The sequence below is a fragment of the Pomacea canaliculata genome, linkage group LG13 (genome assembly GCF_003073045.1).
Source record: "Pomacea canaliculata isolate SZHN2017 linkage group LG13, ASM307304v1, whole genome shotgun sequence".
Lineage (NCBI taxonomy): Eukaryota > Metazoa > Mollusca > Gastropoda > Architaenioglossa > Ampullariidae > Pomacea > Pomacea canaliculata.
In genome coordinates this window covers 3,704,436-3,729,341 of record NC_037602.1, presented here as the reverse complement: position 1 = coordinate 3,729,341, position 24,906 = coordinate 3,704,436, and the positions used below count along the sequence as shown (strand labels likewise).

General features: G+C 39.1%; 1 protein-coding gene across 3 annotated transcripts in view; it reads right to left on the bottom strand.

The window, feature by feature from the left end:
- Positions 1–2,207: 2,207 nt before the first annotated feature.
- LOC112554255 (gonadotropin-releasing hormone receptor-like) overlaps positions 2,208–24,906 on the bottom strand; it is a 115,054-nt gene continuing 92,355 nt past the window's right edge. The window contains exons 5-9 of one of the 3 annotated variants that reach the window (XR_003097225.1): positions 20,104–20,308; positions 14,806–14,919; positions 12,205–12,493; positions 4,996–7,096; positions 2,208–4,641 (exon numbers count right to left, since the gene is read on the bottom strand). Coding sequence is in view for 2 of the 3 variants with exons in the window: in XM_025221958.1 (XP_025077743.1) it covers positions 6,742–7,096; positions 12,205–12,493; positions 14,806–14,919; positions 20,104–20,308 (963 nt within the window). In the remaining variant the exon portion in view is untranslated. Of the gene's footprint in view, positions 7,097–12,204; positions 12,494–14,805; positions 14,920–20,103; positions 20,309–24,906 lie in introns of all 3 variants that reach the window. The other 2 variants (XM_025221958.1, XM_025221959.1) reach the window with 2 other exon arrangements.

The window sequence follows — 24,906 nt, the reverse complement described above, 5'->3', positions numbered from 1 at the left end:
AAAGATTTTGAGAGGATTGCAGTGTGCCATATTGGATTTACTGAATGGTATCTCAGACCAATCCCTCTCGTCCCCTGTGGTCACTGATAGAGACAATCACTGCAAACTACAGGTATTCCACGCATCAGTACATCGTATAACCAAAGTGTTTACATCACTGAACATACTGATATAATTATCGCAAAAAGTTGCATTTATAAGTTATTTATTTATTTACTGATACCATTTCCCTTGAAGTAGTCCTTTGAGACCCTTAAAGGATGTCGAGACAAAAAAAAAAAAAAAAAGAAAATGGATCGAAAAAAGTTTATCTTTATGGAACACTTTATGCTCTCAGCAATCAGCAAATGGGGCAGTAATCGTTTGCATCTTCTCTCGCCAGCCTTGTAATCTGCAACAACACGTTGTCAGTATGGAAAGTTAAAAATAGAACTAATCAAGGGAAGAAAAATTGTGGAAGTAATACGATCGACAGCTAGTGGGCCTCCAGAGAAATTCGGACTGCGAACCAGATATTGTGACTGACCTGGCAATGCCATGGGTGCTTGTCTGTCTTGTTCTTGCAGATTTGTGTTTGGTGCTAATTTGGCCGCAAGCTGCTTGTTGCATGTTTGCATGTTTCTCGTGCCGAGCGACTGAAAACAAATAACCCCCGTGGTATGGCTGCTGCTCTCTGCAGACCTGCAGAATCCAGAAGGACGTGCACGCCACGGTCAGGAAAAAAAAACTTGGCGGTAATTAGCCTATGAAATGAAGATAAACCGCGTGGTTGACGAGCAAGAGTTTGAACAGATTTCCAGGTGTGACGATGACGTGTCCAGAATGTTGAATTTTGGGGAGACAAGTTAAACACGTTGTGTAGCCGTCTGCTACAAGCTTTAAACGCCATTAACCAGAAATTTTGCAATTTTGGAAAAGGTCTGTGTGAATATTACAGAAACACCAAAGGTTTTAGGGTGAAGGTTTGGTACTTTGGGAATTTTGGACATTCTCTGATTTTAAACTGTAATTTTCTTATCTTACTGTGAACTAAATCCAAACAGTCCCAGTTATATTTCAATATATTTGCTGATAATGCAATGGGACTGTTTGATGTTTTGGCACTGGGGATGTTAATGTCTTGAGGGAATGGAGAGAGACAATGAAATGACATTAACGAGCAAGGACATTGTCAAATCATTATTTACCAGAGGGATAGATAATCAAGTGTGATGATTTGCTAGGCCTCAATAACACAGACAAAAGAAAGAGAGAACTTTCAGTTGTGAGTGATGTTTCTGGTAGTCAACTCATCTTTGGAGTGAACTTTTATTAAGGATTACACTAGCCTAAAACCAGATATTAGCGGGGACCAAAAATGCTTAACAGGTGTAAATGAGGTGAAGCTCTATACTTTCTTATCTCATCTAATCCTGTTGTCAGTGGTCATTGCCTTTAAAAGGTCAAGTATCAAAGAGTCCAACCACTTAATTGCTAAACTCCTATTGTATTTTCAAAGAAGGTCAAGGTCCTCTCCTAACTTTTCCAGGGGAGGAATGAGGTGCGAAACATGGTCACAAGTTCGGGAATATTTTCTATGGTAATAAGGACTTTAACCTGGGTCCACATAAAGCAATGTCATATCCATGTCACTAAATACTCCACAACGTGGGTGGTGATATTTTCTCAAAAAGCACTTTGGATTTATTTCACTATAAGATACCAATATTTCAATTTCGCTGATGAAATTCATCACTTCGAACAGTCCAAGATCAAATTTCCTGGAACATAAAAGTGAGGTTGTTGTTCTGGCAACGCCTCTTACACCGCATGGCCATCAATAAAGTCAAAATGCGAATTTAGCTGAGCCCACTGGTGCTTTATCCGAAAAAAATTGTTCATTTCTGCAACAATCTGATGACCTGCTGGCAACTTTGAACTTAATTTCATGTGTGCCTTGGGTTAGCCTGCAGACGAGTAAAAAGGTATGATAGGGAAAAACGAAGCAAGAAGGAGATCGACCAGGAAGAAGGCGGAGTGAAAAATTAGAGAATGGAGCAAGATGAGAAAAGAGAGAGATTAAGGAGAAATTTTATAGAAATTAAGGAGAACAGGGGTGGGGGAGAAGTCTTCGATCTTAATAAACATGGCGACATAAAGTGTGCCCTTTGACAAGCGTCCTGGGGCACTCTTTCTTTATTCCATAAAGAAAAAAAACTTCACAAATGTTTTATGACCATGATTGACATTTAATCACCATGAAAAAGAAAGATAGAGAGGAAGAAAGACTTTTCTTGTTCATTTGAGTTTAGTTTCTTGGCACGTGAGTTCTTGTGGATGCCTATCATCCCGTGGGACCTGTAGGCTGTACACAGGTCAAAGTAAACAAGTAAACAAAGTTTGTTGTCTTAAACATTTGGAATTCAGCTAATTAATATTCAGAATATCTATGCAGTGTATCTCTCAAACGTTATTAAAAAGTAATATAGTATACAAGCACTCAATTTATGTATATTTACATGCCACACACACACCCAAGCACACACACACACACACACACACATACACTATAAAACATGTTCGTGCATGCGGATCATATATATATATGCGCACGTCTGTATGTGTTAATTAATCTTATTTCGAAAATAATAACTTACACTCAAAAATTTGTCGTTTACAGCAATAATACAAGCCAAGTATTGACATTCACATTCACATTCATACTTAAACACACAGAAGCACCCAAAAAATTCCCCGGGAAATACTGTGAAAGATGAGGAGAGAAACACGCGGACATGAACATGAAATTACTTGATCCAACTTTATGACATTGCTCACCATTGCTTTCAGATTAAATGTCAGACACTGTGTACATCATGTTCAAACACATCAATAATAATAATATTGTGACCAAACCAGCAAATTAATGACACAATTTATGGAAGGCAATGAAAATAATAAAAAAACGAAAATTTAGCTATTTTTCTGTTATTTATTAAAATATTACCATGCCTGGAATGTAGGATTAGCTAACAACTGCAGTTCATGTATAAGAACCTAGACTCGTTTCTGCGCTAATATTCAATTAATTATTATTCAATAATTATTCAACGCATTCGCAAACGCACGCACGCATGTCAATAAAACACGTGTAAGTCGTCATTGTGTTCTATCGCCGTCGGCATCAACATCATCGCCGCTGCAAGTAAACATTCAGTGTACACAAATGCATGTTCATCAAGAGCTGATTGTTTGTTTTCGCTGCAAACAACATTGCTTTATGCTCGCCTCGGGCATTTGAGAGACTGAGTGAGATATGGATATCTTGATGACTACTTCAGGAGGATTCACGGACCACATGACATTCAGATCACATGACCTGCTGGTTCTCCAACTTAAGGAAAAGGTAAACACGTTTGTTGTTCATCAGCAACCTGACTCAATTCATTTTAAAAAATTTCTGCAGTATCAATAGATGTAGAGATAAAACGACTGCATTTAAAAAAAAGCTAAATAAACTGGCTTTATTGACAATAACTTGAACATTTATTTGTATATGACTCAAGATTGACTTAACTGTTTGTATGCTAACCTACAGGGTAAAGCTCAAGATGAAAAACTAATATGCAGCTAACATAAACTGTGAGCTTCAAAAATGTTATCGAAATCTTTTTGATTGTAATAGCTCTGCAGCTAGGTGAGGTTTGCTAGATAACTGACAAAATATATACATTTATTTTATTTATCCTAAAGCTTTATAAAATAAAAAGATACAGTATTAGAACAGGAAAATTAGATACTGACCTCAACAATCTCTAACCATGATCAGATGTCTATCCGTTACTAATTAATGTAGTAATTAAAATACTTTGAATCCATGATGACTGTAACGCCTGCAGTTCATTGCCATCAATTTAATTATTTTGGCTGAGCTCTTGTTTGCCATGATGATCACGTGCTAATCTAAGATTTTAAATTACTCTAATTAAATCAGAAAAAAACTGGCTAAGCGACCAGTAAAAAAATATAGAAAGAAAACATCAATAATACTGTCTGAACTTCTTGTCTGTTAAGTGTGATGATGACAGTCTTGATGTTGGTGCAGTTGATGAAAAGGAAAACTAAAGACAGAAGCCATTTAAGCCATTTGGTAGTTTTTTTTCCGATTTCTCAAATTAGAACTTTAAGTGCTGGCGGCAACGAAGACTTTTCTTTTGATTAACTTAATTAGAGGTATCATGTATCTGTATTAAATTCTCTTCGTTATGGCTTTACTACTTCGTATTTTCTTTCTACTTTTCTGTGTAATTCTGAACAATTTTGACGACATTTCTAAAATAATAAAACAAAAATAGGCTCCACGCCATCTTTTGACAAGTATTCTAACCACGCACTCAAAGGATGGCGATGTCACACACACTAAAGCACTGAGTTAAACATCCATGAATCATATTTTTCTAACCACAAACCAGCAGAACACAATTTCCGTTTGAGTGAAGCACATAAGGTCAGGTGATGCAGATGCAAGGCATGTCGGTTAGGCCATCATTGGCTGTAATCACACAACCACAATAAACTCCTTTCCAATGGATTCTGGATTTCTGTTCTCGAATTCAGCAACTTTTTTGAAGCCAAACGAATGTGTGAAGAAATGAGGTCATTCTGTATCACAAAAAGAGAAATGTAGGTGAAAGAAACCCAAAATATTCTCACAGAAACACAATTATGTCATGACTGTATTAAAAGAAAATTAATGTAACAATAAATATCGACATGTCGTCTCCTACAAATCACACTAAACACGAATACTAACAATTTCGCAAATTAAAATATATTTTACACAAGAAAAAATTCTTTATTGCCACACAAACAACTTTTACGGGCTTACTGCTTGTTGCACAAAAATAAGGCAAGATTGTATACATTCAAAGCATGTAAAATTACACAACAAAAAAGCTTAACACCTTCTTTCAAATAATTCAAATTAATTCTTATTTCGCGAATGCTAACCCTTACCTCAAGTGCAGTAATAATTGTGATACACGACATCACGCATGCAGCTTTGCATAATCAAAGTCTTTTCTTTGTCGGCTTTCTGGTGACAATGTTCACTGTCCAAATTGTCAGATTGAAAAAGGGAACTGTGTCCAATGGAGTCTTCCGTGAGAAGTCTTTTCTGGAAAAACTCTGGCAACGCCGGAAGGACGCATTATCTCCAGGAATAAAAGCCAAAGTTCTTGGACATCTCTTGTTACACCTTAGGACGACTTTGACAAAGCTTCATCCGCTTCATCTAGTCTCTTATAGAATAAAGGCAGCAGTTCTTGAGGACTTCTTCTTTTGAATCTTGTATTCCTTGAAAATTTATTGGACATCCTCCCTAATGAAAAGTTAATTCTTTACTATATTGTCCAAAAGGCTGATGAAAAGAAGATTCTAAGAAAGCACTTCTGTACCCATCATCAGTAAGAAAGACTGTAGTTATCACGAATAAGACAATTTCAAAATAAGAGAACAATAAAACAATTGATCATACTCCATACAAAGTGTCCCAGAACATTAAATGCTTTGAGTCCTGGCAACTTAAAACTAAATACAGAGACAATTTATGTTTCACGATTTTAAAGTATGAGATTTTCAGAATGTTTCCCAGCAGTTTTTTCATTTTAAATACTAGAACATAATAAAATACTAAAAGTTTCGTCATATCTTTCTCGCACTCCCTCACATTCTGTCCTCGCCAAGATTATTTCAAATCCATTGGCATTCCTCAAAGTCTGGTGCACAAGTGTACTGGCTAACCCCATTAAGAAAACAGATGGCAACGCTTATCCTTTAAGTGATGTTATGTTTTCGTCTCTGTGGCAAAAGAACATTTCAATACCAAAGGAGTGAAAGCGTTTTCAAGCACGTAGGCTTTTAGGGCCCCATCACACAGCAATAAAAATATCAACAGTACAGTTCACCCGTCTGATAAAGTGACAACCATCAGGCTTTCTTTACAGGAGATTCCAGCTTTTGCACAGAAGGTCTGGATTTGAAAGATTGTTGAAGCAAGGCAGAGAAGTGATTGTGAACAATACCAGTCAATGGTGCGATGCATTTATTCTGAATACCCGCAATAAATTGTCTGCTAACTCAAATTAAGCCAAACTTCTTTCGGCAGACATTTGCTCATTGAGCAAACTAAGGTCAATGAAGAAAACAAACAAAAATATATTGATATTTACATGAAAAGTATTATTATAATTTCATTGTTCAACCTTTCAAAATTGTACGAAGAAGAATTTCAAACAAAGAACACAAAGTAACATTCTTCACGGTTATCCACTGACTGATTTCTGGTCACAAGAGGGAAAAAAATCGACAATCGCTGGTCCGTCAATGCAATATCAATTACACATAATCTCAGTGGAATTAGCTCCATCACAGCTGTAAACCAAGAGTCATCTATGGACGACAATGACTAGAAACAGAAGTACATAACCAATATGGCATTTCATTGTTCAGGATCATAATAAACTTTTTGAAATATCGGTAATCCTGTCAAATAAAAATAAGATAAACTTGAGTGTCCAACTTTTCACTCTAAGACCATTATATTTATTTCAGTTTGAGTTCATCAAGAAAAATACATGGTTCACCGTTTGACCATTCTCACATGTTAATCACTCTGACACTCATCTTCTTACTGCTTCTCTCTCTCTCTCACTCTCACACACACACAAATTTTATTCCTTGTCTGTGGAAACTTCACAGCAGTCAGCAAGAATGGAAAAAGCAACATCGCTTTACATCTCCAGGCAAAAGGTGCTTGTGTCCGAATCTACGGCACTCCTCCCGGACGACCCCGGTGGGTCCGTTGCGCAGCCACGTGTCCGGCAAGGGTGATGACGTCATCAGCTGTCGTCGTCGCTCCTGCGCGCAGGACTCGCAGCGACACTCGGTCACCAGGCGGCCCCTGGAGCTGGCCGACGACGTGGCAGACGACAGGCAGTTAGCACGTGTGTCGTGTGGGGCGAGGTGGGGGGCAAGCAGGGGCTTGGAGGAGTGGGCGCCGCGGAACTTGGCCATCTCCTTTAACGAGGAGCCGGGCCATTCTCCTTTTCTCCATGACCTACCAGGGGGCAAACACAAACGAAAATGCTTTGAGAGCTGTCACACACTTCATCAACTCCCTTATACTAACATAAAGAAGGATGCAGCATCTTGAGCTGAGTTGTATTCAATCATTTGAAAAAAAAAATCACCTGATACTAGATCTTTAAATGGAAAGGCAATTGAACCAGATTTCACCTGAAATGACAGATATTGACTTTCTGAAATACTTCTGCAGACAATTTTGGTTTTCAAAAGAACCTCTAGAAGGAGAGAATCTGTCATCTGAAGACAAATTTTCAAGCTGAAGGAATTTTTCTTTAAAAATGTAGTACAAGGTAAACATGTAATTACACTCCAAATGGCAGGCAGGTCAACAGCCACGTCAATCTGTCATTAATTTATTGCAAAAATGTTTTGCACAATTTTCTGCTTGGTTTGGTTTTTAAGACAAAATGACAGATCACAAGCTCGTCTATGACATGCAGTGCATTAGCTTAAATTATTTTTATTACAAAAGCTGCTTTAGGACTCCTTAAATTACAGTTTTAAGTTTGTGTAAGGACAGATGGAATGCGTATTCTGTAGGCAGCAAAAAAAAAAAAAACATGAGTGTTTTATGCTAAGATTTGTGTGGGTTGAATACCTTAACAGACAGTTTGAAAATAATGACTGTAAGGGAAAAAAACCTACGACAGGGCATAAGCTTTGCCACAGAAGCAGGTCACAGTTTAATGTATTGACACAAACATGCAAGGTCTCCTGACAGCAACATGAATAGCAACAGACTGTTCACACATCAAAGTAATATTATAGCAATATTGTGATTTCTGATTAACACAAAAACACGCATCTGTTCACAAAAAAGAGTAGAATAATTATACCCAAAAAAGCACAAACACAGACACTTCCACATACAAACACACCTACTTTCTATATTTTACATATTATCAGAACAGCAATAAAAGTTGTCACGAGGCTTGGTGAGGACCTGTGTGGTGTGTCAATGACTGAAGAAGATAATTCACCGATCATCAAGTGTGTCCAAAATAATTCAGATGTAGGAATGAACCAGAGTGGACTGATCTCAGATCAGTTACTAAAACGATGTTTGCTTGTTCTTGCAGACCTTTGAAAATTTTGCAAGAAAATGAACAAAGCCTCATCAGTCCTATTCCTAGTGACTGCATCATCAAAAACTAGTTTTATACTCGTCTGTAAGGTCGAAAAACAATGTTGTTTTTTTTCCAGAAATAACTTTCTTATGGGTTTTCTAAAACTCGACAGCAACATTATCCTTTATTCAGCCACAAAGATAGATTCTAACAGACACACGAGAACGAATACTTTGTTTATCAGAAAATTTCTAAACCTGGAGTCAGAGCCGAAAGATTTCTAGAGGGCATTACATAGAGGCCCTAGAACAAAGCATCTGTTACAATGAGTGGTTTTCTCTTTCCCTGACTGGTATGCGGTAGATATCAGAAAATAATTCAAAAATATGAAAAGGGGAAAATAGTCTAAGACACTTTTATTTTTTTATAACTCAGTCATTAAGGACTCAGGTGTCAAACGTTAAAAATGTCTGCCATTTTGGAAAAGAGAGTAAATGATTAAATAGCAAAGATGAAGGTAACAAAACATTGCAATAGAAAAAAACATTTCATTGAAACATCAATCACAATTTTTATGGAGGTCGATCTTAAGTACACTTTGGTTATTACAGGGCCAAAGGAACAAGCGCGGCAATAGGGAGAAAGGTAAAAGTAGGATTGATTGACTGATGGCCAGGCGGCAGCTGAGTATTCTGTGGTATTTGGTTACTTTTACGTGCATTTACAGACTTGTTTTTCAACCACACAGGAAAACTACATTAGGTGTAGTGCACGGAGGAGAAACACGAGAAACATTAAGTATCTTCGCTTGGCTTGTGGTACGTGGTAAGAGTATCATATAGTCAGGGGCAAACGGTCAAGTGTGTGCTTATTTCTTGGTTTAGCTTGTGTGTGTGTGTGTGTGAAAATTGAAAGTGAGGCTTCGCGTGACAATGTTTGCGGATGAGATGGAGAAAACGGATGCTGGCTTAGGAAGGAATGACAGGAGACGTGCTTTAGTGAAGCGATTATTTTTGTCATGTCAGGTCGTTGGCATGGTGCCACCATGGTACTAGTTGGGAGGACGTCCAGCCTTGCTCGCAGAAATAACTGCTGAAGGAGCTAGTCCCCGGATTGATTTGTCCAACAGAACTTTCGCAGCTGTGATTTTATTGTCAATTTCGATTTATCGCTTGATTTAAGTCACCCTGCTTTATTTATAAGATTATGCAAATGTTATAGTATGAACTAGAAGCAGTCGAAATCTATCAGAAGCAGAAGGCGGAGGAGGAGGGAAAAAAAAGGAGAAGAAAAAGCAGGTGGACAAGATGATGAGGGCGGAAGTAGGAGAAGAAAACTGGAGAAAGCATTGCAGAGATCTAGCCTTAGTAGCCATTGTAATTTTGATGAGCAGTGAAGTGCTACCTCAGACATTCAAGCATGATTCAACACAACTAACTTTCGAGCAAAAAGCACTCGAATACCACTCTTTCCCTGCCCCCTTTCCGACAATTTACGTGGCAGCTGAGACATTTTCTAGAACTGCTGCATTTATCCCAACTGTAGGAAGACAGCTCACTTCAAACACTTTACTTTCTTTGAATGCTCTAGGACAGATCCGCACATCTCACATCCTCTCTAGTTTCCAACATATTGAAATCCGGGCATTTATAGCTAGCTAATGGTATTTCTCTCTAAACATTCTCAACTGTATCAAACTTTAGTCTACTTCCGTTATATTTTCAAATAAACTTGATTCCTTGTGTGGACGTAATAAGTAATTTGTCCTAAAAATTCCACGTGTCCCGCACTTTTACCTCCATGTTGCCTTTAACGAGAATGTCCTCGACAGGAACTAAAATTTCGAATTCATTGACCATAGCGTCCATATGATGACCGTAAAAACATTTTCACCCTATGTCTGATCAATCCTTTCTAATGACTAGTAGAATGCAATATTTTCTTTGAGTGATTGGGTTTATTTTCAGATGGAGGTCACAATGTTGTTGACCCTTGTGTGTATGAGAATGTTTATAGCGTTCATCTCAAGAACACACAAGGCTGTTCAACCAGACTTACTGTCTTGCACTAACCTTTGCTTAATCATCAGAAAAAATGCTGAACCGTACTAGTACTTTAACACTAGACATCCACAGGTTATAAAAGAGGCTGACAATTCAAAATTTCTGTTCACACGTGGCCGCAGCAAATAGCCGCAGTCATCATCATCCAAAATTGTGTTCCAGACTCTCGACGCGTAGAAGCTTCTATGTTACAGACTTCACAGCACCGCCTGGGGTGGGGACAGAACTCCACTATGCCCCGTGTTTCTCTAACTGTGCTCGGTTACAAATGGCTACAGTTCCAGAAATCCTCAGGGGAGGCTTCTCTCTAAAGGGAGGTAATTTGCACGGGCTAGTCTTATCTGCTTTTCCACAAAGATGTCGTACAGGAGGTTCCCAGGCAGTGTGTTTTTCTGGATGAGATATAATGACCGCGCCACGGGTCCTGTCCCATTTCTCTTTTCTGCGATTTCCTCCCCTCCATTTGTCTGTCTCTCTAATGAGACTTATAACTCTTTCAGGAACAGAATTCATTTCACTAGCAGCAGTAAGAGGTCACGAGTTCTGTAAAACTTCCAATTCAGGATTGCTAACAAAGAGCACTTTTTAAATATGTTGCATTTAGCAATCCGAGTTTTCCAAAGGTCATTTGCCCTGTCATCTGACGAAACTAGGCTTAAGGGGCAGACAATAAAAGTTTTCCAAGAACGACAAAACAACAGAAATACATCTATTCAAATTTTTAAAATGAAAAAGGGTTTTATGAACTTTAAATTTGGAATACAATTTATATTTTTTTCTTAGCTTTAGTTCTTTAAACATGCATATCTTTATTATCTCTGTTATATTATGCCTATCTATATATTATTGCTAGTATGAGCAATATCTTGAATTGCCCCCGATAAAAAAGATTGTATTGTATTGGATTGTATCTTAGTGGACACAAATCTGGATAATTACTTCCCTTCCATTCTCGAGTTGCATGCGGGTAAAATGAATAATAATGTTTGTAGGCATGAACTCTCAATTATTCATGAAGATTTGGGGAAATAATATCTTACACTGTGCGTTACCCAATTATTTTTTTAAAATGTACCACACTAGACCAACAACACGAAATACTTATTTTTTGAATGTGATTAATAAGTTTTTAGTGAGTGAGAGAGAGCAATGCCTAATAGAAAGTGTAAGTAAACATATACGAGGAGAAAGAGGAATTGCGCGCTTGTGTGTGTGTGAGTGAGAGAGTGTGATGGAAAGGGATCGAGAGAGAATCGATTTCTTGGTCTGATGACTTGAAGGAAAATGCTTTCAGGACAAAAGATCGATTTGACATCGAACATTCTACAATGCGCTTAAGGAGACAAAGGGCGACAATGCACGTGAGAGACAAGTCTTTTTTCCGTCGCTGACTTCTTCAGTCGGATGATCCCTGTTGTTAGAAAGTCTGCTGTAGGGTCTGTCTCCTTGACAACTTCGTCCTGAGCAAGCAAGCGGTGGAAAGGGAGATAAGCTCTGGTAATTAGCATTGTAAATGACTAAAATAAAGTCACGTGATGTTCCTTGTAACTTTACCTAGATGAGATACTGTGCAAAGGACGTGTGAGAAGATGTGCAACGGTAGGTATGTGAGATTCGGATGAAGTTGGAGCTCAAAGGCATTATATTATGTAGAGAGCAATTTAGGGGTTTGAAGAACGGTCACATATCACAAGGCGTTACAACAACAAAAACAATAACAACAATAACAACAAAGAAAGCAGCACAAGGTAAGCATGTATACATTCACTCTAATCCCTACCCACCAGTCCACAACCTCACAGAAAACATTGTACCTCATCTTTGTCACTATGGGCAGCAGATCCGACATCATCAGCAGCACCAGCACGAAAGCGATGGACGTATATAAGATGGGATGTTGAAGAAAGGAGGAACACGATGGACAGGACGAACTACTGTTAAAGACAAACCTGGGTTTATGCACCTTGCAAAGTTGGAAGGCTCCGTATATGATTGGGTTGAGCATTGAACTGGACAAACCGATGAACGAGAACCAGAGTAAGGTCCGCGGGTCGATCTCCTGCCAGTCCAAGAAGGTGATGCAGATGAAAATAATGTAGTATGGGGACCAGCAGATGATGAAGGCCAGGACGATTACCACTGACATCCGCAGCGACTTCCGCTTCGCCCTGCGCAGAAGGTTACTGCGCACGGGGCCTCTTCCATTGACGTCGCCTGAACAGGAGGAGACAATGGACTCTGAAGACAAAGAAAAGGCGAAGTGAAAAAGCCGATCAGCTATCAATCTGTTTAAGGTATTTGGCTTAGAATAGGCGGCACACAAATTAAGAACATTGGTTTCCGAGAAATAATTGCAAGTAGTGCTGCGATAAGATAATTATTAGACTTACTGAGTAACGGAATGAGAAACAAATCCCTTTCTTTCAATCTGGATTAAATACGATAAAGTCAATGTTGTAAATATCTCTAAAATTTATTTCTCTCATATTTCACAACTAAATCTTGTACAACGACCTGATGGTCACAATAGCAAAGTTTAAAACTGATTCTTTTCCTGAAAACAGGAACCAAAAAAAAACTTGGATTTAATCGCCCCTGGCTCTCCAAAATTTAAATTCAATCAATACAAATGTCTCCATCGAGGACAAATGTCTCTTGTCTAACAATAATACCTGTCTATAATGGCTTAATTTTTAATCCATTGAGACATTTGGTATCAAATTGTCATGACCCTTAACGACTCCAAGCCATGTAGCCACAAAGGACAGCAAAGGCTAAGGAAGATGCCCATCAAAGCAACCTTATAATTCTCATTGTGGTCCAGTAATGATTAATGCCTACAAAAATGTCCTGGGAGGTCTGCACCAGAGGAGCTAACATACTTTGGGGCTTTGAATCACAAAAATATCAAGAATGGATTTGTTCGACTTAAGCTCGAAATAAAACGTTTTTTGTCTAAAGATGGTGGGATCTGATTCCTTCTTCTACTTCAGGTCTTACTCGGTAGATTAAATATTTATCAACCCAAACACGTAAATTCAGTTTTATTATAAGGAATATTAAAGACCTAGTGAGGTCTTTTTGAATAACTGGGTTGAAATTTGTATACAATACTACTTGTATCCTTGACAACGAAGATTGAATTATAAACATTTAGGATGTTTGTGATTCTTTTATCCCGTTTTGGTGCGTGGCGATATTTGTAAGCCTCTATATCGCCATCGGATGAGTGTTTTTCACTCACTCATTGTAAAAGAGTATTTTGCACCAGGTTCAAAACTTCGAACAAAACAAGAAACCCCGCAAGACCTTTATTCCTTTCCCAATATCATGGACCACAAACATGCTGTCGTCCTCAGACAACAAACAATCTCTGAAGAAGAACAAAAAGCTGGGTGCATTTCAGTGCTGAAAACTTCGGAGTTTTGACAAAAGCCGTTGAGTTCCGGAAGAGGCCGGCGAAGAAGAAAGCCGCGAGAACAAGATTTAGCGCAGAACCCATTAACAGAAGGCAGTGCAGGCTGTAAAGCAGCTTAAAGGACTGATGCCAATAAAAACAGCAAATAAAGGCCCGAGCACATCGACGAGGGAAATGATCTCCTCTTCCATCCCTTGCCCAAATATCTGGGAATTTTGCACAAGCCTTCAGCCGATCTGAAGAACCTCGCTCTGGGGAAAGTATTTATCAAATACCAAGCAGTAATCACGGACGTCAGAGGATAGTAATCCTTCTTCGCAGCTGCTACTTGTCGAATTCCGAACTGAATTTTGTGTTCTGCAAAATGCCATGCTGGTATAGCAGAAGGCAGCCATGTTCTGAATAGTTTCACAAGTAGGCATGGTACTACTCTCCTTGACGTCCCACTGCGAACATCTCTTTATTTTTGTTTTCTTTTCTCCCTTAAGACTGCATCACAAAATTTGTGGTCGAGAGAGAAAATTCTCTCACAAAACGAGAATATAGTGTATATGGGGTACATAATAATGTGTTATTTTGGGTGTGCGCACGCATGTCGATTTCCGGTTCAGGGGGCGTAACTGGGTAGCGGAAATATAATTTTCTTAGTTATCTTTGACAGGGACACGCAGTGAAGTCTTGTAGTTAGAAGCAAACAATTTTATTCATCAGTGCACTTGCATCTTTTGTAAGAGATTTAGTAATCTTTGTCTAAGGACCTCTGGCTAGTGCGAAACTATTGTTGTAGGAAACAAATTGATAATGCATTATACAAGTCTGATAAACATGAAGTTGCAATTCGTTGGGAGGTTACTTTTGTGGATGAAACCACCATCAGACACCAGTTAGAAAAATCACAAACCCACTTTTGCACAAGACGAGCAAATAACGCAAGCAAATTTGAAATACATACCAACACAGCTGCAAAAGCAAACATTCATGCATTGGCAACTAACCGGACAGAACCTATTCTAATCCATTACTTTTTTTCTCCAAAAATTACATAATGAAAATGGAAGGACAATGCTGTGAAGGCAAAAGTCCGCAATTGGCCACTCTATGAAAATTGAAAGTGAGGCGACTAGTGACATACCTTCTCTGGAGAGTTTGGGGTCGCATCCTTCCCCACAGAGACACGCGTGACCATAGTGACGGAGCACAGTTATCAGCGCCTTGCGTCTGTTCAGAGGGTTCAAGCTGTCCAAGACTGAAACAATGCCAAAGCCATGCAGTGAAAGCAACTCTACAACACACAACAGGGCCAGCCTGCGAAGCCAGTCTTACCTTCTCTAGTCCCCACAAAATTCCAGAAGGTAATGGAGGCCTGCTGCCGTATTCTAAGTGTACCACTCCTCGTGCATCTTACCTTAAATTTATAATTGATCTTCTGGTGGACCTGGCGCCGGACACCATTAGGTGCAAATGGATTTACAAGTTTCTTAAACTTTCACTACAGCTAACGTAGTGTATTTTAGAACAAGGTAGAATACCATGATTAGGCGCACTATGATTAGTATCATAACTACTACTGTAACAAACAAATGCAAAAAGACTGAGTGACTGTTTGGTAAAGATGGAAGTGGAGCCAACAGACTCGGACATTTAAATGGATAAATGTATGGGCACTCGCTGGTTTTTAATGCACGCACAATGTACAGTCAAGCACGCACATGTAAGCAAAATGTGTTAAAACACCTGACACCTACATCCAAAAGCCCACAAAAGTTCAAGTTCAACAAATCTGCGAACATGTGATCGCTCGTTTACAAACAATCAAGTAAAAAGCATGCAATAATGGTATGACTGCCCCGTACACGTGCATGCCAAGCACGAAAAACACATGCACGCGTATGTATGTACACGCACACACACACACACGCATACGGACAGAGAGAGAAGACGCACACATTTGTGAATATATATATATACACGTCGACCACACTCGCGCACTTACACCCAAACAGTATTGCAAGATGAACAAGACCGCATAATTCCATAGCGTAGAAAAAAAACTAAATTGATTTTAAATATATATATATACAAAGATACATAAAAATGCAAAAAGACAGAAAGAAAACAAAAAGAAAAATTTAATAAGTATATTAACAAATAATCAAAAAGGAAGAATTTCATTTATCTATAATAACAGTTTTCCCTGAGTTTTTGAGCGACTTTGGACTCAGTTTACATTGCCCACGAGGTAAGGCAGAGTTGTGTGCCCTTATATGTCAAAAAATGTATGTAAGTGATCTCTTTTTTATTATTATTATTATTAAGTTTGGAGCTAAGAAACCTCGACAAGAAGTGAGGGTAATCCTATCATTATGGTTGCTGTGTGCTCCGATGCAGGACCAAGCTGGCGATCAGAAGCAAAGACATCACAGAAAGACGATGCCAGTCAAGGAAACAGGTTGACACCTAACAGGTGTTTGCGAGACGCTTGTTTGTGATGATGGCACCTGTACATACCAGGCCCTAGTTCTGAACTGTGCCAGATGAGGACTGGTGTAGAATTTGCATGATGGACCACCTGGGAATCGACCCCAGGCACTGGGCTGAACCTGATGCAAAAAGTAACTTCCACGAGCCTTTCGCGCAATTATCCGGGGAGCAGCTTGTGGAAAAAAAACCAGCTTTCTCCCACATTACACCAAAATTTGATTTTTTTTTTCTCAAGTGATTGCACTCCTCTCACTCACGGATATTGTAAAAGTATGTAGGCGGGAAATAAAAAAGACAAATCCGGATGCCTCTCAGGGGGCCTTGCTGTTTTGAGTGGAATCAAATTACGCAGGATGCACTTCAGAATTTTATATATATATATGTCAATTTGTAAGGGTGAGAACACCTATCCCTTAAAATATTCTCTCTCTGCAAAGACACACGGATTTAGTACTTCATGCGAAGATCTGTGGAAATAATTCTCTGAGTAGACAAACCGAGGTCTGATGGCTCAACTCTTAAGCACTTGCCAACTATACAGTGATGATCTCCAGTCATAGGTTCAAATATCGTCTTGGGCCTATGTTCTTCTTTCTGAGAGTGATACCTGTTGATGTTTCTAAATGATTGGATTCTGATAAACACTGCTTTTCCTTTCCCCGATCCCGTTAGGCACATTAAGGTGTAATTGAATACTCCCTTAACTTGTCTACCGGCCAAGCCCCGAAAAGCTCCAACCTACAGACAGGGTAATAAGCTTTCTGACGGCTCCCATTCATTATTTGATGATGAAGTAAACAAAAGGAGAAAAGTACAGGGAAAAATAAAGAAAGGCATAAGAGATTAAAGAAAATGACTCTGTTTTTCATTATTTCTGAACAAGAGATTGTTTGTCCATGCTAAGTTTAAACAAACTCCAGAACCGTGGGATATTATGACCATGTCTTGAGGATACCTTGCTTCTGCGTGAGAAATGGATCTCTTTGGCAGAGAATATTTTTTTCTCTGCTTCGATGACAAGAGACAGGCTCTGGAAGTTGCGTGGTTGAACACTATAAGGCAACAAACCCGGATGTCGTCTCAGTAGTTAGGGAAAGTTAAAGAAAACTGATGATGATCTTGAAAAGCGTCCCTGTCGTGAAGACTCCAAAACACAATCACATACTGTCTTGTGTTTGTCTTTCTTTGATGCTTACACACTTTCTTCTTTTTTCTTTCTCCTGATCCATTCTTAAGATTTCCTTGCGTCTCTCTTGTTCTTTATATCCACAACTAGTTTTTTTCGTTTCCTGTCACATCACTTTTACAGACGCACAACCAAAAAATATCCTCATGTACGAACCACACACACACACGTATTTGTGTGTATATTATTAGGCACGCTCTTACATACACAAGTAGAAGACCGACAGATAATGAGCGACAGAGAAATAATTGAGAAACATTGAAGACGGAAAGACCAAATGAATAAGATTTGTTCCTCCGAGAAACTTTTTCAACAAGTCCGGCTACTCCATCTGAGACAAACATCTTTTTTAGAGATTCGCCACGAAATGGTGCAAGGAATAGAAGATGGAGCTGATCTATACATCTAAAAGCCAGAGGTTGTCGTCTGACAATTTGCACACGGTTGAGAAATACTCCGGGTGAGCTGCAGACGACTGAGGACGTGGATGGCGGAGGACATGCGGCATCACAGCAGGTCCAAGCTGCAGACGTCGGAGCGTCTGGAATTCGATTACTAAAGGAGACTGTTGACTGTGGACTCCACAAGGATGGACGAGACATCTTGGCGTTTTCCCACTTAACCACGATTTCGGAAGGAATTGTAGAATTTCTTCATGCAATGTAGAGAATGTTCTAATCAAGATGATCTTGAAGTTTTAAACAATATGTAGAGTCTTGCGACAAGTGTCGGCAGATGGTGTTCATTTCAAAAAATGCATTATGTTTGAGGACTATATATCTTCTGGCGATGGAGTTTACATTTTTTTAAGAAGTCTCTATGATCTTGGTTTAATGATGTTTAATTTTGCTGCTGTTGATATGACATCCAAATCATAATTCAATGTAAACATACTTTTATAAAGAGAAAAATCATAAATGAGGGAACAGCAACAAATTAAAAAACTTTTACAAAGACCCTTATTTACTTCAGGATTATCACAAAAACTAAAATTTTAACTCTCCAAAAACTCATTTATTCATATCATCAATTTTAAACATGAAATCATTGAGAAATCCACTGAGAGCTTATTTCTTATCAATATCAACTCAGATATAGCCACACACGCAAACTACTTTTTATGAATTTTTTTTTTTTTGTCCTTTGGATGGGTGAGGATAGTGGAGAGAGAGAATTAATCAGAAAAAGTAGAGGCAGAAATATAAGGTACTAAATCGATGGAGACGTGCCCCACCAATCTCCACCCAAAATGCGAAATACCCTTGTGGCAGTATGCTGATTACTAATGAACTCTCTGTCCTGGGGATAGGTAGAACACAATAATGACTTTTTTTCACTCATGCAACTCAGATTTTGTTTTGTCTACGAGGTCGTCTGCCCTTCGGACTGCTTATTTTCCCGCCTAATGTGTCCCTACATTGCGATTTCTACCCTCGACAATGGCCGGCGTTCACAAAATAAGAGTGATTACACGCCGCAAGTTAAACTTTTCTTTATGGTTAGTATTTTCACAGAATCCCATCCGCTGTCCGATTCTTCCCGGAACTCCAATCTGTTCTGGCAGTCACGTGCAACACAAGTTTCTAGGATTTTTTTTTTTTTAGGAAGGCGTTGATTTGAATGAACATGTTAACACGCCTAGAGACGAAAGAAAATAGCATTTTTGTCAGCCTAACTGGTTTCCTAAGAAATATTAAACAAAAATTTTAAAAATTTGTCTAAATTACCTATAAAAAAAAAATGATAAAGAAGTTGTTTACAGACAACTGTTTTATGCAAAAGTGAAAGTTAAAGCTTTTGCTGAAATGTCTTCCGTTAAGATGGAATTTTATTATGTTGTGAAGTGTACAGTTACTGTGTTCAGATACAAATGTAGAAGATTAATGAAAGGTCATCGCTCTCTGAAAAAGATCAACTATCAAAGAATGCTCTTTTATTTTCAGATTAGAAAAATGTCAGCCTTTGTTCTGCCTAAAGCACACCTGCATCAGAATAACTGTCCAAAGGTGTAAATGATTGTGTGTGAAGTATGTAATAAATGTTTGTGAGATAGTTCGTAGATATAAAGAAGTGGTTACAACCAAACTTACTGGGTTTTTTAACTTTCGCTTAATACCTACAGTCGTAATCTCACTGAAACCATGATGTAGGGATTCGTAAGACTACAGCCCACCGTCTGAGTCTGTGCTCCCAGTTCTTGCCTACCTCTGTGGTAAATGTACCTCTGCATCATGATTACGACCTCACGTGGTCCATTGCCACTTTCATTGCAATCTGCAGCTGCCTTTATCAATGAAAGCAGAAAGGCTTGACACAGAAACAACATGGAACATATCTTCTTTAATAATCTTGTGCACTAGACCATGTAACGAGGGTTGAGCTGCAGGCGGCACTGAATGAGTGTACCTATCAACCTCTTGGTGATGGATAGATTAGAGATCAGTTGACTGATAAAAGGTGTTGGCCTTTTCTCTCCTCCATGTTTCACTAAAATTCTCTCTCATACACTCTCTTTCCTTCTCTCTCTCTCTCTCACAAACACGCTCACTATCTCGGCCAGATGTCAATAAAGATTGTGAGTTCTCACACACTGTCTCTCTTCTCTAGTCCCCTTCATCAAGATTGAAAAACAAACCGAAACACACTTCCAACCACATGATTCCAAGTTTGCATTACACCGCCGAGCGCATGGGCACAGAAAAAATACAAAGATGCATGCCTTTTACAAAATAAACAAATAAATAAATAGGAAAGGTTTCTCACCTGAAACTTCACGCGACTTGCGTGAAATGGTAGTAAAGATGAGGCCGTAGGCGGTACCGATGATTACAAGGGGCACAACAAACATGAGAAGAAGGGAGGCTATTGAGTACAACTGTCTCTGCCACTCTTCTTTGTAGGAGCCAAAAGTGACACATTGGTAGAACTCCTCCTGGAACGGTCCTCGCATGACATGAAACACCACCGCCTGTTGCACACAAGAAACATCTCAGTAAGAACCATGGCATCAGTCAGAAGTCTTCAGGTCTTTTAAAGACTTGTGTGTGTGTGGAGTGAATGAATTAGTAAGACTGTTCATTCACACACTTAACTAACGGTATAAGAAATATTTCTTGCTGGTTTTAGATAAGAATGTAGCTAGTTTTATTCATCCAAAGGCATGTGATTCTGCGTGACGCACATATCTGTCAGCATGGATACCAAATTATTTGAGCGCTTGGCCAAAGATTGACAACCCAGCAAAACGTCATCATCAAGAAGCCTTGTAAGGATCAACAAGCTCAGCAAATGATGTGAATCCTGCCTAAAATGTCCTTTCCTCAAGCTGTCATTTCTTTTTACTATTGCCATGATTTCCCCATATGTCAAACGCAGACCCAAAACATTAACAACAGAAACAACGTCAAAACGCCAAAAGCAAATTTTTTCCCCAAAAAAAACAACAAATATTCACTTTTTCCAACATAAAACTAGGAAATTGTCTCAGATGTGCTACGGCCTTGACAAGAAGTGCACATCATTATTTTCTCGTGAAGTTTAATGGGTAAAATGGCTACAAAAACCAGTTTCTACAGAGCTGACGAGAGTGACTGCGGACATTAAGATGAATTCACATTCTTGACATGATTATTGCAAAAGGACAAAAGGCTATGAGCGGGCGTGGCTGAATCATTGTCTTATGCCACTAACCGAGCCTGTTTAAACAGAAGAAGAAAAGAAGAATGTAGAAAAGAAAGAAACAGTGAAAAAAAAGACCAAATTTTTGTAGACAGCAAAAAACGTTTTTCAAAGAAATGGAACATGGTATCTGGAGGAGAATTTCAGCTGCTGTTTTAAAATTTTTTTGTCCTCGGGGTTTTCACTTGTGTGTGTCGTGTGTGTGTGTGTGGTGTTGATGTGTTGTGTGTGTGTGTGTGTGTGTGTGTGTGTGTGTGTGTGTGTGTTTGTTTTTTTAAATGTTCTGCCCATCGAATGCTTCACAGAAACTATCTTGCCAACATCGGCGAATCAACGATTGACCATTTCTCGTCACTGACGTTTGTTGTGGTTGACATTTATTCTGCTCCAGCAAAACAAACACAACCACTGTTCAGTGCCTGACTGTATAAAGCAAACTGTCGATGAAAGACATTACACACAGACGATAAGCAAAGCTTAACCTCGTCAGGCTCCAAGGGGGATGTCGGGGAAAGTGACAAATGTGTGGTGAGGGATAGAATTTTTCCTTCCAGCCCATCCTGTGTAACCCATACAACAAAGCAGACTATTCTCCTGACAGTCCAAAGGATCGGGCTGGAGGGTGCTTTGACCTGCTGTAAGTATCGCCATGTGTGGACTAGGACTGCAATTTCTTGTTTGTTTAATTCAAAGACAAAAAACAGGTAAGAAAATAGCTACGATACCCAGTCCGACAATAAGGCATACAGTGCGATAAGGTTTATTTATTATACTGTTTTGCTTATTTGCCAAGACGTTGTGTGTCAGCAGACTAACAACGTCCAAGAACATTGAGAAAGAATTATTTTGATGATGTGCTTTTTGTGTGAGAAACACATAAAGTGTGTGGCTCACCGCGTGCTTGAGGGTGCAGTGGGGACATGGTTCCGTCTCATGGCTTGGTCACGAGAGTCCTGGATATAAAGAATAATCCCAAACCTATTGATCATTGGAGAGCTATACAGCCTCTTATTTCAGGACAGATGCAGTCGCCATGTTTCTTCCTCTTCCCTGCTTAATAAATTTCCAACTCAAGTCCTTACCTCGAGGAGTGGCACCCACAGCTGGGTCGACTTGGGGGAATTGGTGCTCGTCTCCGGATTGATGGCATCGCTCTAAGCTTCAACATGCTTAATCCCCCAACCCTTAAGACTAATTAAACTAAATGTCTTCCTTCTAATCTCTTTGCAAGAAGGACTACAAAGTTTTGATCACCTACAAGATAGGCCCAATTTTATGAAGAATGCGGAAACAAAATTGTGTTCTACTTGAATAGTTTTATAGTTCAGTGGGTCGTGGGATGAAGAGAATTAAACATATTTTTCATGAAAAGACCATTTTTATATGGTTTCCCTTATTTAGCCAATTCAATTGGCTGTAAAACAGTCTGAAAGTAACCAAAATAGGTCTTCGTACTTTTTCTAAAAGAAAGTTTTTTTAAAAAAGAAAGACGCACCAGATAAAAAGGGCAGAAAATTTATAGATGGGGACTTAAATATTATTTTATTACTGTATTTGTGCTTCTCTCGAACTCCAAGCTGTGGAAAGGGAGTAGTCTGCTTGGCGTGTACTGCAATGCTGGCTGGTGAATGAAACAGAATAATGGGATGAAAAAGAGATAATCGGAAGCTGCTTTCGGGTAACATTGTTCGCATTGAACGTTTATGTCCGGCAATGGGAACTGTGAAATAAGGGCGAGACAAAAATGAAATAAGGAGAAATGTGCGAGAAGTGTTCATCCGCATCTTTGAATCGGCCGTGGAGATGACCTGCTGGAGATTGATTTGCATGAAGGGATAATTCTTGCAGACAGATGGACTTTAGATAATTGATGGTAATCAAGCATAAAATGAGTTTGTTCGTTGGAGCCAAAGCCCAACGGGACAACTATATTTAAGACGTTTTGCTGCTGTATTCATTTTAGTATATCCTTTTTGCTCTGGTTTGGTAAGTTAGGCGGATTATAACTGATTAAAGATATAGTTGTATTGTTTTTTTATTTAGTAGTAATTAGTGATTTAATTCAGACAGGAGTCAAGCTGTGGTTTGTTCCCCCGTGTGCAGTATGCAGATTAATGAGTGCTCTGTCTATAGACCACGATGTTTTGGGGAGAGAGAGAGGTCTCCATCAGCCTGCTCTCTTCTTTTATAATTCTTGCACTTCAGAAATAGTATTTAGCCAGACCGTAGGAGAATATCTCCCTGCTATCGAAAGGGCCGTGTTCCACGCATTAATTTGCTGATTATTCCTGTGGAAGGAATCCGCTTCCATTTCCGCATGCGCCGAGTTACGAATTTACGTGTGGACTGTCTCGTAGTGGTCTTTATGGCGCTTGCATCTTCATCGACCAGCATTTCAACCCCAGTCTGGCATCGGGATAAGCTGAGCAACAGCTTGAGAGAACGTAAATTCTGCTTTTTGGGGAATGGGAACTACTCGCTGCTGAACAACGATGGCGGTCTGAGCATTGAACCTTTCCTGCAGTGCGATACCAGAAGAAAATCTGTTGGTTTAGGAGATTTTGAACCACAATCTTTGCACAATTAACTTGTAAGAAAAGTAATATTTTCGTGCTTTTTAAGATTTGTAGCAAAATGTTTATTAGTTTCATGACGAAGAAGGCAGAGACAGCAATTTTGTTGGTGAATGTTTGTGGGGAAAATTGGTAGCAAGTTTTCGTCTGATAAGATTTTTAGGCATAAATTCTTCAACTAGAGAAAATGAAGACAAGATACGGAATGGAACCGAGAGTTTGGCACGATGTTTACTACAATGACTGTTTATGTGATTGCAGGCTCAAATAAACCACAGAAAAACAGAGAGTCTACGCCCGGCACAGTGCTTTGTGGCAACCGAGTCGATACGATTTGTTGCTTAATCAGACAATAGATCCTGTGAGTTTGAGTTCAGCACTTGGAAGCAGGCGGCTGCGTGGGCAGTGACCTGTACTCAGGGATCTAACGATGTTTTATTTTTAGCTGTTTTTCTCTCACCCCATTCTCCAACTTTAGTACTTTTCATGTCAGCATGTTCATATTTGTGTCTTCTCATTTCCATATTTAAATTAGGATGTATTAGCCAAGTTATCCTTTGAGACGGAGAGTTGTCCATTGTATTATATTATCAAAAATTACGAAAGTTAGGAAGAGTGGACAAGAGATAATTATAAATCAGGATATTTTATATCATGTCTATTGCTGGTGCATTGATTGGGCACCGGTGGAGGACTGGATTATGCAAATGAGGAAGTTCTCAGATGAGCATCATGCTTGGTAGTAATCCTTCTGCAACAGTAGCTGTGATTCGATAGTTGTCGGGTCCGTCTGAAATTGGTGTTTGTGTGTGGTTTGGGCACAAGAGCTTCCCGAAGAGATCGAGCAAAAGGTCAGGCTCAATAATAGGTATTCTCTGCACACTGAGTAGGGGGAGGGCGGGGTGACGAATGTTAAATACGGATTAGCTTTTGTGGGAGATTTGCGAGCTGAACATATAGAAGCCCTATGGTCAGAACATCCATTACAGACTCATATTGGAAGCGACAGTAGGACGAGTGTCAAAGACAGAAATAGAGGTTAAGTGGAAGGCGGTCATGCAGAAGTCGGTTTCTGCGCAAGAATCTTGGTTGAAAATGTAGACTTACACGATCTTTCTCTAATGACAGCAATAAAGAAAGAAAAACGTGTCTTTCCTTATTCTTGGTTTATAAAAGTAATGTCTTACGGTAACAAGCCAAAAATGAACAAAAAATGAAATAAAGATTAAAGTTACCTACAATACGATAAGGTAAAGCAGTAAGATTTAAGGTTTCAGGAGCTGAGGTCTGGTGCACAGCGGGGGTGATAGAATTA